This window comes from Apteryx rowi, unplaced genomic scaffold (assembly GCF_003343035.1).
Source record: "Apteryx rowi isolate R43461 unplaced genomic scaffold, aptRow1 scaffold_226, whole genome shotgun sequence".
Classification (NCBI taxonomy): Eukaryota; Metazoa; Chordata; class Aves; order Apterygiformes; family Apterygidae; genus Apteryx; species Apteryx rowi.
This window is the reverse complement of record NW_020448597.1, coordinates 774,779-791,333: the sequence shown is the minus strand read 5'-3', so window position 1 is coordinate 791,333 and position 16,555 is coordinate 774,779. Positions and strand designations below refer to the sequence as shown.

General features: G+C 41.4%; 1 protein-coding gene across 2 annotated transcripts in view; it reads left to right on the top strand.

Moving 5' to 3' along the window:
- CDK6 (cyclin dependent kinase 6) overlaps positions 1-16,555 on the top strand; it is a 125,425-nt gene that overhangs the window by 83,602 nt on the left and 25,268 nt on the right. For both annotated transcript variants that reach the window (XM_026065384.1, XM_026065385.1), the window contains exon 4: positions 11,385-11,494. In XM_026065384.1, the coding sequence (XP_025921169.1) occupies positions 11,385-11,494 (110 nt within the window). The remainder of the gene's footprint in view (positions 1-11,384; positions 11,495-16,555) is intronic.

Sequence of the window (16,555 nt, the reverse complement as noted above, 5' to 3'; positions counted from 1 at the left end):
TTGTTTCTCCAGCACAGGCCGCTCTAAATGTGGGTGACCATTGATACTTAAGACCCATGGACACTTTCAGATTAAGAGGAGGAATTTAATGAGTAAAGRTGCCTACATAATGTGGTAGCCCTAGAAAGTCAGTGGATTGTGCCTGGCATTTTGGTGGGTCTTAAGTCCACAAAGCTACTTAGGCATGAGAGTCAGACAGCCTGAAGTCTACCTTCAGTCATTCTGTCTTTTCTGTCTAGTCCTTGGTTTTGCCATAAAATTGCATGCCTACCGGGCACTGATAATAGTTATGTTATTTATTAGACAGTGGGGGTCCTTGTCCTTCTGATATTACTTCAAAACATAACTCATTTCTGATGACTTGTGGTATGTGTTTATATTAATGTATGTACCCGTACACCCATCCATATGTTGCATCTCTTTATATAAAAAGCTCATTTTTTTCTCTATTTCTAGAAACCTTTATGAGAAACTGTTTTCTCATTCATTTTTAAAAAGAAAGATATTTTATGAGGTTTTTGTTTCCCAAACTTAATTTTAAGGAGTGCTATTTAGCTCACTCTCTATGGTATCGTTTATGTTTATACTGACTTTAAATTAAAGTCATGCATTTACCGAGGTTTTAGTAAAATCTACTGCATTCAGTGTCAGCTGTAGAAGAGATTCACAATGTTGCACAAATTCTGTTCTAGGCTTTATGCCATAGCTGCAGGGAGGTTCAGCTTCACATCAGCTGTCATGGCGATAATAGGATTGAGGTTTGCACCTTTATGGAGCAGCAAGGGCAGATGCATCCCGCGAGGAGCTTCTGCTGCAGAGAAGCTGCCTTGTTGGTAACACTGGGTTCCCTTGGGGTTTTGCTGTAATACAGGAGGTTTAACTGTAAGTGATTGCTTCACATGAGCATCACTGACAGACGTTGCTGAGGCCGCACTGGATCTGCATTGCTCCACCAGCCCTTTTATACCCTGTTGAACAAATCGGTACTCTGCCTCCCGACCCCTAGACAAGCCTCAGTACCAGCAAAGTTTCCTCTGCTAGGCAGAGCCTGTATCACTAGGAGCACAAAGTTGCGTTTGCATTTCCAGCAGGGACTTCACAGCCCCAATCTGCACTGGGAAGGGAGCTGGGCAGCCGTGCAATGCTGCAGCAGTGCTGTGGGAGCCCACACTATCCCCTGCAGTGCTGCAGGGCACAGATACCACTCATGGTGTCTCCAGTACAGGAGTGCTTCTCCGGTGAGTTTATGGGACATGGAAGTGAGGAGAGCCCAAAACAAAAGAAAAAAAGCATTTTTAACAACTGTGGGTAAAAATGTAGCCTCATTGCAGAAAAGAGTTAAGAAAGTTGTTTCATGCATCATCTCTATAAGCTATCCAGACAAGTATCTTAATTTTAGATGTGCCGAAGACTACTCTTGTCCAGATCAAACTTCCAATATTAAAAGCGTTCAGAGAAATATTCTCAGATTAATTGGGACAGAGCTTATTTTGCCCTAGTTATGCATTCGGAGTGAAGATCAGGTAAGCACTTGCTCAGCAGCTAACCTGCTTATGCACACGCTTCCTTTGCACATGCTGCCATATACAAACAAGGTACACCCCTACACAGCCAGCGCGGTTTCACATACCTATAGACACTGGTTGCCACTTGTATCCTTACCTTCACCTACAGCTCTTGGCCGTTAACTCAAAGCGCAGCATTATTTCATAAATTTCATTGTCAACTGAATTAAAAACATATCTTAYAGAAGTTATTTGCACCAAGTTTCCCCTTTTATAGAGTCCCAAGCTGGAAAACTATATTTTATCCATAATAATCTATAATAATTCCATTTCCTGACAGAATTCTGTGTTCACTTTCTCAGTTAAACTCTGATCAAGTGGTTATATTTGCCTCAAAATTGTAGTGATTCTTTCTTTCTGAAAATGACTCATGTTCCCAGCCAATTCTGATGTTTATGTTTCATCAAAAAATGCTTTATTCCACCTTCTTTCTCATCTGAAAGCACCTCTAGAGTCCACAGTAAAGCCTCTCATGTAGGGAACTGGCTATGTGTTATCCATTCCTTGGGCCCATGTTTTCTTTGTGTATCGTTTCCTTTTGTTAAATCTGGTTTGAAATAGAAGTGGGCCAAGCTTCCAAGGGAGAGAGGTCTGTGGTGGCCTTCATGGTTTTGCTTTGTTTCATTTTTTCTGTTGAGAACCAAAGTTTAACATAGCACCCCAGGAAGTGGCAAGACTTTTTTTATTAACCAGACTCTGGTTTTCTAGTAGCGATGGGAAGCTGGTCTTCATGATGAAGCCAAACCATAAGTGGTGGGGCTCAGACTCTCTAGTCTAGCTGTGATGAACTCTGGAAGGGACCAGGCACTTGCAAAGGCAGCTTCAGGAGATCTCAGCATTCCCTGGTCTTGGAGCCAATCACAGCTTGGTTCTTGGTACGAGTTTGAGCTATATGTTCTCTTTCTCTCAGGGACTGGGCATAACAGATATGAGAGACCTTCAAATAGCTGGATGCTGCCCAGCAGAAACATGTCAGATACTGGATGAGTTGAGTTTTTGGCTACCTAAACATGTAGAGCAGCGCAGAGCAACTGCAGAAAGGCCCAAGATCTGCTACTAGAAATTATGACCATTCCCTCAGCTAGCTAATGCCATCGGGTGACCGATGTGAGTGGAAATGTGCCAATTTACTGCAGCCAGATCTAGAAGACAACATATGTATTCCAAGGCACAGACCCAGACTGCCGCCCCCTTAGCGCTTTGTGCTGGGAATTCTCTTCTTTCTTGTAGTGGGTGTTTGATTTGATTAGCCTAAGAGGCTAGCAATGTTTATTTCTTTCTACCTTTGTGGGTTTTTCAGCTCTGTGATAGATTATTAGAATTCGCTTTTTCAGTCTACAAATTTTGTTTGATTTTTGGGTCTTGAAACAGGACTGAAGGGTGACTACTTTTTTTTAAAGCCTGTCACTCTCAATGTCTTTAAGTAGCTCTCTATATAAATGCATTGCAATATCAGACAAGCCTCATTGCATGCAAAGCTGACCACTCCTGTAAAGAACTGAGCTGTCCCCTATCCCATAGAAGGCTGCTCTGCAGCTCAGAGGTTAATGCATCATTGCTTTGATTTTAATACACAACAAGCACTGGTAAGTCTTTCTTTGACTTTCATGGGCTCTGGATCAGGTACTGTAGTGTTGCCAATACTATTTTGCTTCTCTTTGTATTAAGATAAAGCACTTTTCAAGTGAAGTTTCAGGTAGTCTCTCAGAAATGTTCTCTGTATGGCATCAGTACTGAATTCTATGAAATACTCTGCCTAATGGAAATATATTTCCTTGTATTAGTTCTGAGATAAGTTCTAAATTCTAGCTAATGGTTGAAAATATTACCTCATCTTAGCCAGTTTTCCTTTCTAGTAGCTGTTGCACACAGCCTGCTTAGCACACAGAGGTTCTTGAGGTAAAAGCCACTGTATGTAGGTAAAATGTCTTCCGCTAGTATTTTAATATACGTGCACATGCACATGCACATGCACATACACACACACACACACACACACACATATATACACACACACATACATATGCACTCATAATGACAACGGATGTACCTAGAAATATTCTTCATCAGCACCATCATATGGGGTAATGTGGTTCTTCCTGGAAATGAAAAAAAACAAAATTCTGATTAGTTTTGTGTGTGTAAACCATCAAAGAAATGAATGGCTTCTTTATTTGTCAAGTTATCTTACAGTAGATGCTAAAACTTGCTTTCTTCAAGGCAGAAATGTTTTAACATCAAAAAGAAGAGATCACATGTTAAAATAACAACGTGATAGTGGGTGGTACATGTGGCCAGGAGTCATCTCTTCTATAAATAGGTAATTTTTTTCCTTGATGACATAACTAATAAAATAGTAACAGCAATCTTTCAATTTTCACAAAGCAGCTAATTAAGCTTGCACCTAAAACTGAGACAAATGTGAATAAGGAGATAAAGTTGCAATTACCATGTGCACTTCATGAGACCTGTAACACTTGAGAGGATGGCATTTATATATGTTAAGCCTTTAGTCAAGAAATGAAGTGCTTTCTAAAACCCACTAGGGTAGTTTGGTTCTCTTTTACTGTAAAAGGGAAACTATTTTATTGTTTATATAAAAAGACAAAATATAATTATTTTTCTCTAAGAAAGAAATATTTTCTCCAACCATACATATAACTGAGATGGAACTAAAAACAGTTAGATAATAGTGGAAGGACCATTACTTGGAAAAGAAATAAAAATATGTAATTATTTAGACTAATATATCACAGGAAACTAAAGCATATTGTGTAGTGTAGTGATTATTACCTGTCTCTATCACAGTTAGAAATAATAATAATTCTTCAGAGGTAGATTAAGGAGAGTTCCAGGCTTTCTTAATAAACCCAGCATGCTCAATAAACACTTTAAGGGAAACAATGGGAAAATATAGTAAGACAGTCCCCAGCAAATAAAGCCAGCACACTCCTCATCCCAATCAAGAATGAAAAATACACTGAAGTCATTACAGGAAGGCTGAGTGGGGATGGCCCCGTGCCGGAACAGAGCGGCCGGGGAGCGTCGCCATGCCACGCCACGCCACGCCACGCCACGCCACGCCGCCTGGCTGGGTGTCCGGCCAGCCCACTGCCATGCAGCGCCGGGCCAGGCTGCTGAGCCACATGCAGGACCCAGGTACCCTCATCCTGCAGAAATAACGACGCCTAATCACTGCTGTCTGCTCTGCTCTCTGAATTGCACTTCTGCCTGCTCAGTCACTCATCCAGACTGCAGAGGCTGAAACATGATTAGGCAAATTCTTTTTTTCCTAAGCAGTTTTTAATATTCCATTGACCTCATATTAAGTAATGTTATGTTGTTAGACCAGTAATCCATTTTTAAGTGTATTCATTTAAGAAATTGCATTCCTTCTTTTCAGACTCTGTGGGGACTCGGCACAGCGTTCCTAGGGAGCAAGAGCGATGCGCTTTACAGAGATGTGCATTAGTCGTCTCTGCAGTTGAGACTGAAGCCAGGTTATGTGCAGTCCTGGCTTTATTAGCCATCTGAAATTCTGTCCCCTCAAACGAGCCTGTGCTGAATGTGTCAGGCTCAGTTACACAGCTGAGGAGAAGTTTGCTGCAAAGTTTGAAGAAATTTGGGCAAGCCATTTTAGAGTCCCAGACCTGAACAAGAAGCCATGCAGTAGCAGCTCCGTGGTAAAAGTTCAAGGATTCCCCTCTAAATCCTCCTGAACAATTTGAAGCAATAGAATTTTTTTTTTTTTTTGATGTTGGGAGACCATGAAACAGCACTGCAGAGCTGTATTCTGTATACTGCATCATATATTCTATAGCTATATTCTCTCGGTTTTACTTAAAAAACAAGCATGAAAATAAATGAAAAAGAGTTTAAAAATGCCCCAAAGATAATGTGAAAATGCCACTAGTGAGAACTGAACAAATAACTGATTTTAAGAACCATATTAGAGAATTTTAAAAAATAAAATCTTGCAAATGATCCTTCTTGAGACTGAAATGCTTTAAGCAAGGAAATGAGCCAGTGTCTAATGGCAAACATCATTAACAAAATCAGCACCAAAAACAGTACAGTAGCAACCACAGTCACAAAAGCAAATGACTTGGAAGAAGAATTTATTTGGATTAAAGGATATTTTGTATGAATTTAACCATCCTCTTAATTGTTTTGTGGCACGATCTTTATGAAAGCTACTGTTCTAAGGGGCTTTATAGGCCTGTTAAAGGTCCCTTCAGAAATAATTAGAGTAGGATTCATTCATCCAGCTTTAGATGTCTAAAATGAAGATGTCTCCATCTGAGCCAGTCAGCTGGATCCTCCTCAGAGAGAGTAAGCAGTTGTAGCCTGTATTCATCAGGCCTGTACTACGCACTTGCTGTGGAATAAGATGAATTGCACCCTGGAAACATCAGTTGCTTTCGTCTGAGGGTAAAGGGAGCCTGGCTGACTATCTCAGACACAGATACCTGATGCTACATAAGGTGGGCTACATAAGTGGATCCTCATTCAGGTGCTCTCATTCCAGTTTCTCTTTATGGGGTCACCATGCCAGAAGCAGGCCATCTTACATAGTTAGAGATGAAGCAGAAAATACCTGAATCAACCTTTCCTTCCATGAAACAAAAATTACAGGTACAGGATACAAAAGCGAAAGGAACACTCTTCTCTCTTTTCATGTTATCCAGTTTCTTTCACTGATTTCTACACGCAGATTTTAGCGACATCTTAAATCACAGCTTTTAAACAAAGCTGCACCTGGTATTGCCAGCCTGGGTTTTTCTCGTCTGTAAAGGCAGAAGGAGGGGGAGGCGAGCCACCCGCGAGGCGAGCCGCGTGCCCCTCGAACGGGAGCTGGGCAGGGTGGGCAGTGGCGCCGCGGCTCTCCCACCACRTCCCCGTCCCTCGAGCGCCGCCCTCCGAGCGAGCAGAGGAGGGAGGCACAGCAAACGCTTCTGCCTGGGGTGACAGCAAGACCCAGGCCCCGGGGCGACTCGCTGCCTGCTCCATTAAAGAGTGCAAGGAACATTCGTGGGCACTGGAGCTCGGTTGTCTGTAGCGTTAAATATCAGAGCGGCTCCTGGCACAGTTTTTGCCCATGCCAAGCAGCCTTTCCCAAGCAGTTCCTAGGCACAGCTAAGCACAGACTGTTCCCAGTGAGCAGTTTGCATGTGGTCACCTTTTTTTGGAGGCTGAGAATGTAATAATATGGACATAGGCCACTCCGTGCCTGTTGGCCTCGGTGCCAAAGGGACATTTCCTGCCCCATTGAATTTCCTCGCACAGACATCGCCGCTGTGCTACAGTCTGATCCCTGCTTTATTCCTGTAGCTGTGCAACTGGGCATTAGCCTGTACTTAAAGTCTGCGGCAAACCAAAATGTAGTCTTTTGTGTCTTTGTTCCTCAGCCCTATCCCTAAACCTCTGTTTGTCTTTCCTTGTCTTTTTTGAGCAGTATGCTATTCAGGCAGGAGCTATGTTTGGAAAGGGCTGCGCCTTGTGCAGACCCATTTAAATTGAGCAGTTACCCAAAAGTGAAAATCTGCTCTGTAAAGTAAATGGAACTTAAATGAGACTGACACAATGCCTAGATCTTGTGTTCGTGCCGTTAGTGAGCAGATACTTACCCACTAATTTGACTGTATTTCAGAAATAGGTAGCATGAAGTGACAGGATTGAAACTCCTGGGGCTAAATGGTCCCAGATAGCAATATCTCTCAGGTATAATAGGGCAGGCAGCTTTATTTCAAAATAAAGTTCTGTTTCTTCTTCAAACCCTAAATGCATCTGTCCCTTATTTCTCACCGAGCACATTTCCTTGTTGTTCTTTCAGGAGTTGGGCCCTGCTTTGGCAGAATTTTGCAGATATTTGGGTTTTTTGCAGATATTCATTTCTTCTCTAATGTCACGCAGTTACGTATTTCATTTATTTTCATGCTGAAGTGCTGCCTAGATCTTTTGACATTTGAATTGTAAGAGACAGCAATCTGCAGCTACTGATATCATCCTTATCTGGTATCATCTCATCTTATCTGGGCAGTGGGGACATAAAATGTGCACTGGAAAAGGAGCGTATTTACTCCTTTAGGTCCCAACACGCAAATTATTCTCAATCTTTTTGTATTTAGATTAACCTGTGAAATACGAAATGTCACTGGTGTTCCTTGCCGGACTGGCAGAGTGGACTGAAAAGCTAGAAGCAGTGTAAAGGGCTTAATGGCTCCAGTTTGGCCCAGAAGCATCAGGATGGAGGAGGAAGGAGAAGACGCAGTGCCTGAAACCCCAGGGCACCGGGGGTGGCGAGGGAAGGCGAGGGAAGGCAGGGCAGGGTGAGCGGGACGTGCCGGGATGGCAGGCGGCGCCTGCCTGAACAGCCGTCACATGCCACGTTAGGTGCACGTCAGGCTGTTGGGGCAAGCATGATTTAAGCAAGGCTTAGCAGTCTAGATGCTTGCTTTTGTGATCCTAAAAGTGGGACTTGATTATCAAGATGCCGTGTGGACGGGCTTCTCCTTTTCTGTGCACAAGGCCGTGGTGCTGGCAGCACGGCTTACCTAAGCACCGCATTTTTTCATTCTAAGTCAGAGCCGTGCTAAAGAGGAAACGATGATCTAGTTGTTCAGCCTCACCATATCCTGTGTTCAGAATAATTTTCATTTCTACTTATCTGCAAATGTTAATGGAATGTCCACAAATATTTTCTCAGTTTCTATGGTAAAAGAAAGAGAGTGTGAAACTCTGTGTCAAAACCACTGCATCATCTGCATCATCCTGTGCTTTTCGTGAGAAGACCCCTGGCGCTGGAGGAGTCATCTGTGGTATTGCTTGTATGTAAACTGACATTTAGTAAATTTTGATCCCTGTCAGAGTCGCATCTTGAAACACATTCTTGCATATTACAAACCATAAGGGTTACTTGATCACTTTTATAATTACACAGTAATGACAGAGTTTATCAAAACAGCTCAACACAAATTACTTCCTCTCTGACTCTAAAGCAGTCACACATTTGCTGGAATTAACTGTAAGACTTTGGAAATAATTCTTTTCAAGGTTTAAGTTTCTAAATTACTCAGCACTAAAACCTCCCGGTGCCCCGTGCGCACATGCATGGAGCCTAGCGGGGTGCAAGCGCTGGGGGAGCTGCGCCGGCGGGCGGTCACGTGGCGGCGGCAGCCGGCGCGCTGCGCGTTTCCACAGCCCGGCGAAAGCGCAGCGCTCCGCCGAGCCGGCACAGCGGCCCTCTGCCAGGGGAGCCGCTCGCCTCCACTGCGTCTCCCTGGAAAAGGGACGTCTGCGGGATGAATGGTCAGAGGTATTAACTGAGCTGTCTCGTAACCCTGCAGCCAGCCAACGCTTTGCCTGCGAAAAGCACAGTGCCTGAGCGTGGCGGCGCCGGCAGCACCGGGGAATGTCACTCCATCACTGCCTGCTGGCAGGGCCTCGTGGATCTGGGATCACGGACCGTGAGATTTGCTGGTGTTTCTGCACTTCCGCAGTGCTTGCTGCTGACTCTGCGCTCTGCCGCTGACAAATCACCACCGGCTGAAATTGTTAGAGCTGATTTCTCAAACCAACATTTCTTCAGTACGTTTTTGCACATGTCCTGAGAGAATCAAAGTGCAGATCAGAGTTTGAGAACGATGCCTGCGTCATGAAAAAAGCATGTATCTTTTAGGAGGAATCCTGTCTGATTCAGGCTTTTCTTTGGGCAGCACCAGTAAAAATCCCCTGACCTCAAGTGACATTTCTCTTCTTTCGCTGGAGTGAATCTCTGAAGAAACCTTCTTATATAGAGACAGATATATTGGAAAAGCATCACTAGTATGGTCCCAGTCAGGAAAGAAAACCAAGAGTTATATAATGCCCAGCTTCCATACAGGAATCTGTTTGAGTGGGCAGGTATCTGGAGGTCTAGATTGGCTCAGCTCTGCAGTACTTTGCGCTATGTTATTGAACTGTTTCAAACACAAATTTTATGAATAGAGATCAAAGTGTTTAAGAGGACTGTTAGCAAATATGACCACTTGTGCAAATATCCGTGAACCTCCCTTCAATAGCCATTCAGTAGTTGCAGAGGCTGTCAGGGCATGTAATGATTGTAATAAATGTTGTATTTGCTTTTGTTTCAGCTGGCTTTGACCAGTAAATTTGGCTGATTACTTCCATTGTTATTTTTGCTTAGAAGACAATTATATTGTTATCATTAAAAAAGCCACTCTTCTTACACATTTCTATGGACTGGTCTTGAAATTCAGGACTCACTATCCTAGTTAATACAATTTTTTAAGTTATTTTTATTCTCACCTGTATTCTTTTGCTTCATTTCATGCTCCTCTTGCATGCTGCATTTCCCAATACTTACCTTTGTGTTTGTCTGAGAAACAAAACAAAAAATTTTGAAACCCTCCCAGCCTCCTGGGTAATCTTGTCAAAGGTTTAAATTATAGCGCACACTTAGAAAATACTGCCTTTTCACCGACGATGCTGTGTTGTTATGGCTGGATTATGATTGCATTTGGGAGCAGGATACTCCTGTGGCTCTGAGATTATATTCTTGCAACATAACAGCTCACGCAGGAATCCAAGGAAGCTCCTTGTGTTCTTGTGTAAATAAGCTGAAGATAACAGTCAGCCACATCTGTATTTGGTCTACTTGTGGGAAACAAAAGGATAAATATAAACTGTCCCATCTCTGTTGTGGGTCCAGCATGCAGGACTCACTCATCAAAGTACATTGATGGACCAGTGCCAATAAAATCCACACTGGGTCTCCGCTGCAGTTTGTGACATGGCCAGCAGGACAGGGACAGCCGAAAAGCAGCTGCTTTACATGGCATATTTCCCTAGGAAAGAGTGTATCATTTGAAAATAAATGGTGAATGAAGTTAGTGCTGGTCTAACCACCAGCATGTAGGCAGAAACAGTCACAAACTATAAAGGTCAGGAATCTGCCTGTGCTGTACTGTTTTGTTGAAAAYGATACGAGTTTAAGGTATCTCCATGTGCAAGTGTGACTTTGAAGACTAACCTAAAGCTTCACTGGCCACAAAACTACACCGGACAGCACTGCGTGCCTTCTGTAAGGGGGGAGGTTTTGACTTGCTTTGTATCCAGATGACAAAAAATAAGTTAAAATTTCTCCAGTTCAACATAAAGAGAGAGCATTGGATACAGGTAGGACACATCCGTTCGGGTTGGCCAGTACACTTCAGTTAGCACCATTACTTTTGCACAAAAAAATACTTAACTGTAAAGGGCTTAGGACAGACATGGGCTATGCCTGCAGGCTCTGATGCATCCTATAGGCGAACACACAGTATTGCCTGCCTTACTGGTTTCCAGTTCGGTGGTTTGGTGACTATATCAAAGGGGTCCAGGCAGGGTGTTTAGAAAAAACAGGCCTTGTTCAATAGCCTGACTTCTGCTCTGCAGAGAGTCCGAACCTCCACTAAAAATATTTGGGGTCCACAGATTGCAGAAGTTGCAAAGAGATGTTCTGATACTATACTGTGATATTGTGTTATCATGCCCGTGTTGTACTTTTTATTGTACATGGTTGTACGATATTTTGTTATTGTGTACTGCAAACTGCGCTGTTCTTGAGAAGAAGTGACCTCCTCGCTTCCTGACTCAGCATCACTGCACTTATCCAAACTGAGCTTGCCATACAGGACCCTTCTCTATGCACTGACCAAACCAATTTGTGAGATTTTACAAATTGGATTAAGGTAATCTGGGGCTGCATGCAATGACTCCTAGGAGGTTGTGATTCAGTAAATAAGCATGTTCTCTCTTATGTTCCCTTTTGTTTTACAGGTTGTTACTTTGTGGTATAGAGCTCCTGAAGTTTTGCTTCAGTCCAGCTATGCAACACCAGTTGATCTTTGGAGTGTTGGCTGCATATTTGCAGAAATGTTCCGTCGAAAGTAAGAAATGTAGTTTTATTTTCTTTTTTTTTCCCATGAAATTTGAAAAAAATGTGTAATAATGTCTGGAACAATACATTGGATCATTTTTATGTTGCAGAGGACTGATAGAATGTTTTATTTACAGCACAAAATGTAAATGCCCATTGTATATTCCTATTTGTTGCCATCAAGAAATCTTTTTTTTTTTTGATGGGAGTCTCCCTCAGCTTCTGGTAAAGCCTATATGAGCATTGTTGTATTCCTGTTACACATGAATCCGAATGTAGATGAGTGCGGGCTAGAGGGGCTATTGACCAGTTTGAATACAGCTGAATTCTGGAAAGAATGTAGTTTGCGGAAGGCAGGGCATAGTGTTTAGCAGTCGTCTTGCTCTGGAGTTTGTGCATTAGAGCACCAGATGTTTGCTCATTGTCCTCTCTTGGCATATTTGAGATCTGGAAAGTCACTGTAATGTTGATTTTTAGAAATAGAGTTAGGAATTTTTGAAGAAAAAGCTATTTTGACAAGATGTAGGGTAACAGCAGTAGTAAAATGTAGTCAAAGAAAACAGATATAAGACTTCTCCTTTTTTGGCTGATTCAATTAATTTAGCTATCAGAACTATTTTGCTGTGAAATATTACAGTTGGATGCAGCTGAGTTGTGAATGGGAGAGGAACACTTGATTACTGGTCTTTCCACCTGGAAGTGGAAGCTAATATGGAGCTTTTACCATGTAGGGTGTGGAGAGGAGCAACTCCCCAAGAATCTTGACAAGGTAAATCTGTCTCAATGTCAACCCAATCACATGCATTTTGGTTGAGATTACTGCAAAAAGTGTATGTGGTGATCATCTAGTTTACAGTGATCTCCATAGAGAAACTGTACGTATCATTTTGAAACAGTTACTGTGAAATCAGAGAACATCATACAAAGAAAATGTGAAAAAATGATACACTGAGTGGTCTAAAAACCAAAACAGATATAAATTACAAGAAGCAGTCATTCTGCAAGGGCCTTGAGAAACAACTATTTAGTATCAGCAGATTGAGATGAATTTATGTAATGTGAAGTTCAAAATACTAATTGAAGTCTTGCAAAAGAACTTTGTGATTCCACTACTTATTAATGTTAGTATATGGAAAAATCATTTTTCTTGGGCTTCTTGCCTGGTCAAATGGCCTGGGTAGAATTATTACACTCCACCCTCTCTGTGTCTGACTCAGAAATGAGGTCAGAAAATGAGAGAAAATAAGAATGTGGATTTTAGGAGTATCAGTTAAGCCCTCCATTGCAAACTGTTAAAGATTTCATCTTATCCCATATACTACCAGGTTCGCAATGGCATTAAGCCACTGGTATTTTTTCTATTTTAAATTGCAGTCAACAAGCTCATTTTAGCATTTGCAATAAGATTAAAACAGGACAAACAACTGAATAGAGAACTTTATTATATTCTCAAAACTCTTTATTTTTTCTTATCTAATTTGCAGTATTCCTGCAGATGAGAAATATTGCCATATACAAGCACCACCAGTTGAATTTTATTTTTCCTATTATGACATCTGAGCCTCACTTGCTCTCCAAATCCCCAGATCCAACATAGTAAATTAAATTAGTGACAGTTAAATTCTGTAATGCAAATATTACGTTAATATTACAAAATCAGACTTTTTTTAATGGAAACGAGATCTGACTGGAAGCAGAGTTTGATAAAACCAGGACTTCTATTATCCTTGCCAAATGCAGGGTCAGTCTGACATTCTCAGTCCTAAGCTTGGGAGAGAGTCAAAAAATGTAGAGGTCAGGAATCTGCCAAGTCTGTATGTAGTAGGTTGTTTCATTGCAAACAATATGACTTTCAGATACTTCACTATACAAGCATGATTTGGAAGACTAATCTAAAGCCTCTTTGCCGTAAAGCTACCATGAACATCACTGAGTGGTATCTTCATGGACAGTTGTATCGGGTTAATTTTGCAATACTCTCTGTGTGATATATGTTGTCTTTCTGATTTTCTTGAATTGCAAAAGAAAACCCCTGTTACTGTGACCTTGGTAGCAATAAACTGTAAAATTTTGCAAACTCCATGGATTATTTCCAAAAGATTGAATAAATGGAACAGCTGTTTCTGCTGGAAAATGGTAGTGCCCTTGGGTAATCACCCACCTGCTTTTCAACTGGTGTTGGTAGGATAAAAATATGAGAATGCAGCTAAAGCTTAGAAGTGGATGTTGGTTTGACATTAAGACAGCCTTTTCTTTTTACTGTATTACTGAGTACTTATTTCCCTCTTTCCTTACTCTATTTTGCTTTTTCTCTGAAAGATTTTAAAGATCCATTGCTTTTAACAAATTCAGTGAGACTCCTCTGGACCTTTTTTTATCATGGAGACTTCACTGGAACTGGAAATAAAATGCTTCACAACATCCCTAACCTGTTCATGCCGTGCAGAGGATCAGCAGTGTTTATACAGATTTGTGCAAATGCAGTCAGGGTTCTCTAGGTTCGGGCAAGTTACCTACTACCTTGCTACGTGGCAAAAAGCTTTTGGTTACTGATAGTCACTGAATGGCATTTCATTGTCACAGCCTTCACACCAGTCCACACACTTCTCTATTCTAGACTATTCTATTTCTCTGTTCTAGACTACTCTCTATGGGAGTAACATGGGAGAGAGTTGAGCCCTGCAGGAATGGTCCAGTACCCCTGTGTTACAGAGTGCTATATCCTGAGTGGGAGGACCTCATTTAGTTTAAATCACCCTTAAGGCAAACCAGTTTAAGACAAATGCAAAGTATTTGTTTAAAAAATACATCCAAAATAAGCCATATCGTGTATACGAATTCTTTAAAAAAAAGAAAAAAATAAAATGAATAAACCTGTCTAACTATACCTAGAGTAAATTTGAAGGTTTCTGTCATCCTGCCTGATGCAACTATCCAGATGATACTTCTCAGCTGAGGACTGTAGTTCTCCTGAAATCTGGGATTTGAATAAAGTCATAGCTTTAATATAGCTATGCACATTTTACTTAAGCATGCACATTTTAAATACACATGCCCATTTTAATTATGGTAGAGATTTGTGGGCTTTTACACTTTCGTATGTGTACATACTACCATCTTAGCCTGCTGGGGTCTGTGGTCATGAAGGCTGGGTGTATGCGAGTGCACAATGGCTGTATCCTGAAACCCCTTTCGTGTTTCCCCAGGTTCCCTACTATACTTACAAATCAGCAAGAAATTGCTCAGTAGCCAGGTACATGGGTTATGTAAGCAGAGAATATTCTGCTCTGTGCATGCTTTTCTATCCATGTGCTCTGCTGATGAGAGCAGCATCAAATGAAGGATTATGTGAAAATTCCCATATATGATAGTTTCAGTTTTTAAATCTTCCTTCTAGTTAAATAGGCTGCAGTCACTTCTAGCTAAATTTGGATGGACTGTCCTTAGCTAACTAAGGTGTAAATGGATTTGTTCCGGTGACTCCATTTTTTTCTKATTAAAGGCTGTGGTGCATTGATCATGATGACTAGTAAGGAAAATTATAAGGTGTGCTATTCATTGCTACAGTATCACAGAATCCATGAGAGATACAGCTGGCAGGGCTGACAGGGACCCAAAGGCATGAGGATACCCACTGGCACACTAAGAAGATCAGCAACTTTCATGTCTCATCTCAATCAACAGCCAGTACTGAGCCAGCTGCATTAGTCTCATGTATATAGTTGTAGAAAGTACTGTGAAGTAATATGTTTAGGTAAGAATAAACATTATTTATAAAAAGGCTTCATTCCAAGGCTGAGCATTTTCCTGGCCAGTGGGAAAGGGCCTTGTACCTCCAATCTTCAGCAAATCAATCTTCACAAACATTACAGGTATCAGTTCAGACCCAATACTTGAAAGACAGTGCTCTCCCAAAAACCTTTCCACTTCCCCAAACCAAAGCTAAAAAATTATTATCATCTCAGTGCTTCTAGCTTCATCCAGCTGAGCAGAAAATTAATTCTGTACAGGTGGACTTTTACTGAGAATGTCCATGCACCAGCTCCACAGTGCTTTGATCAGTCTGCTGTTGGCAAGATCATCAGTTCTGCAAGACTGGCACAAATAGCATGAGGTTATTATTTATTCATTTTTAAATGTTATATCATGCTTTTAGTCGGTTCTCTCATTTTTCAGCTTTCTCCACCAGCCCCTAATATATGTGAGACAGTTATTGCATTGCTAACTATTCTTGAAAACCATAGCAGCAGCAGAGAGATGTGTGACAACTAAAATACCTATGATGGGACAAGTTCTGTGGAGAGCACAAGCAAGATAGACAAACAAGCTGTAAGAGTAGAAGTCATCTTTATAATGATATAAATGTGTCCAGTTAGAGCAGTTACATCATTGTGTGCAGACAAGCCCGGGACTTTGTTGCTCTTGGTAATGTGTAAAGATGTGATAAAATCAAAGCTTAGAGCCTAGTATGGTAATGAGGCTGTGATATGAGAACTGGATTTGGGACCTACAGGTTTCCTTTAATCATGAACAAAACATTTAACAGTTAAGTTAAAAAAAAACTAGCAAAACATTCATATTCATTCTTAGTGTTTTACAGTATAGAATAATTGCAACAGATCTTTCACTGTAAAATCTGCTATGTATTTATTCCACTTCCCAKACAAGTCATAGGTTATCAGTTCAGTCTGCAAAGCAGCTGTCAGATCCACTGCATGTACTTTTTCTGTTTCCGCTCTAGAACTAAGTGCTAGAATAACAGTCTGTGCAAGGAGACAGGTCACTGTCCGCTTTGCCACCGGACTGCACATCGCTTTTTGAACGAGGGAAGAGCAGTGGGCATCAAAACCCAAGTGTCAGTTACTGCCTCATGGGATAGAGGGTGGTCTAGTAGTTTCAGAAAAAAGAGCCAAATATAATGAAAACACCTGGTTTTGAGCTGTCTCCAAAAACTGAAGCTGAATAGGAAAGTTTGAATTTCTATCCCTAACTGGAAAGAATGGCTCTTTTTAGCTGGATCATATGGTAAAGTCTTGGCTTCACTGAAATCATTGTTGAAATTAACCCTGAC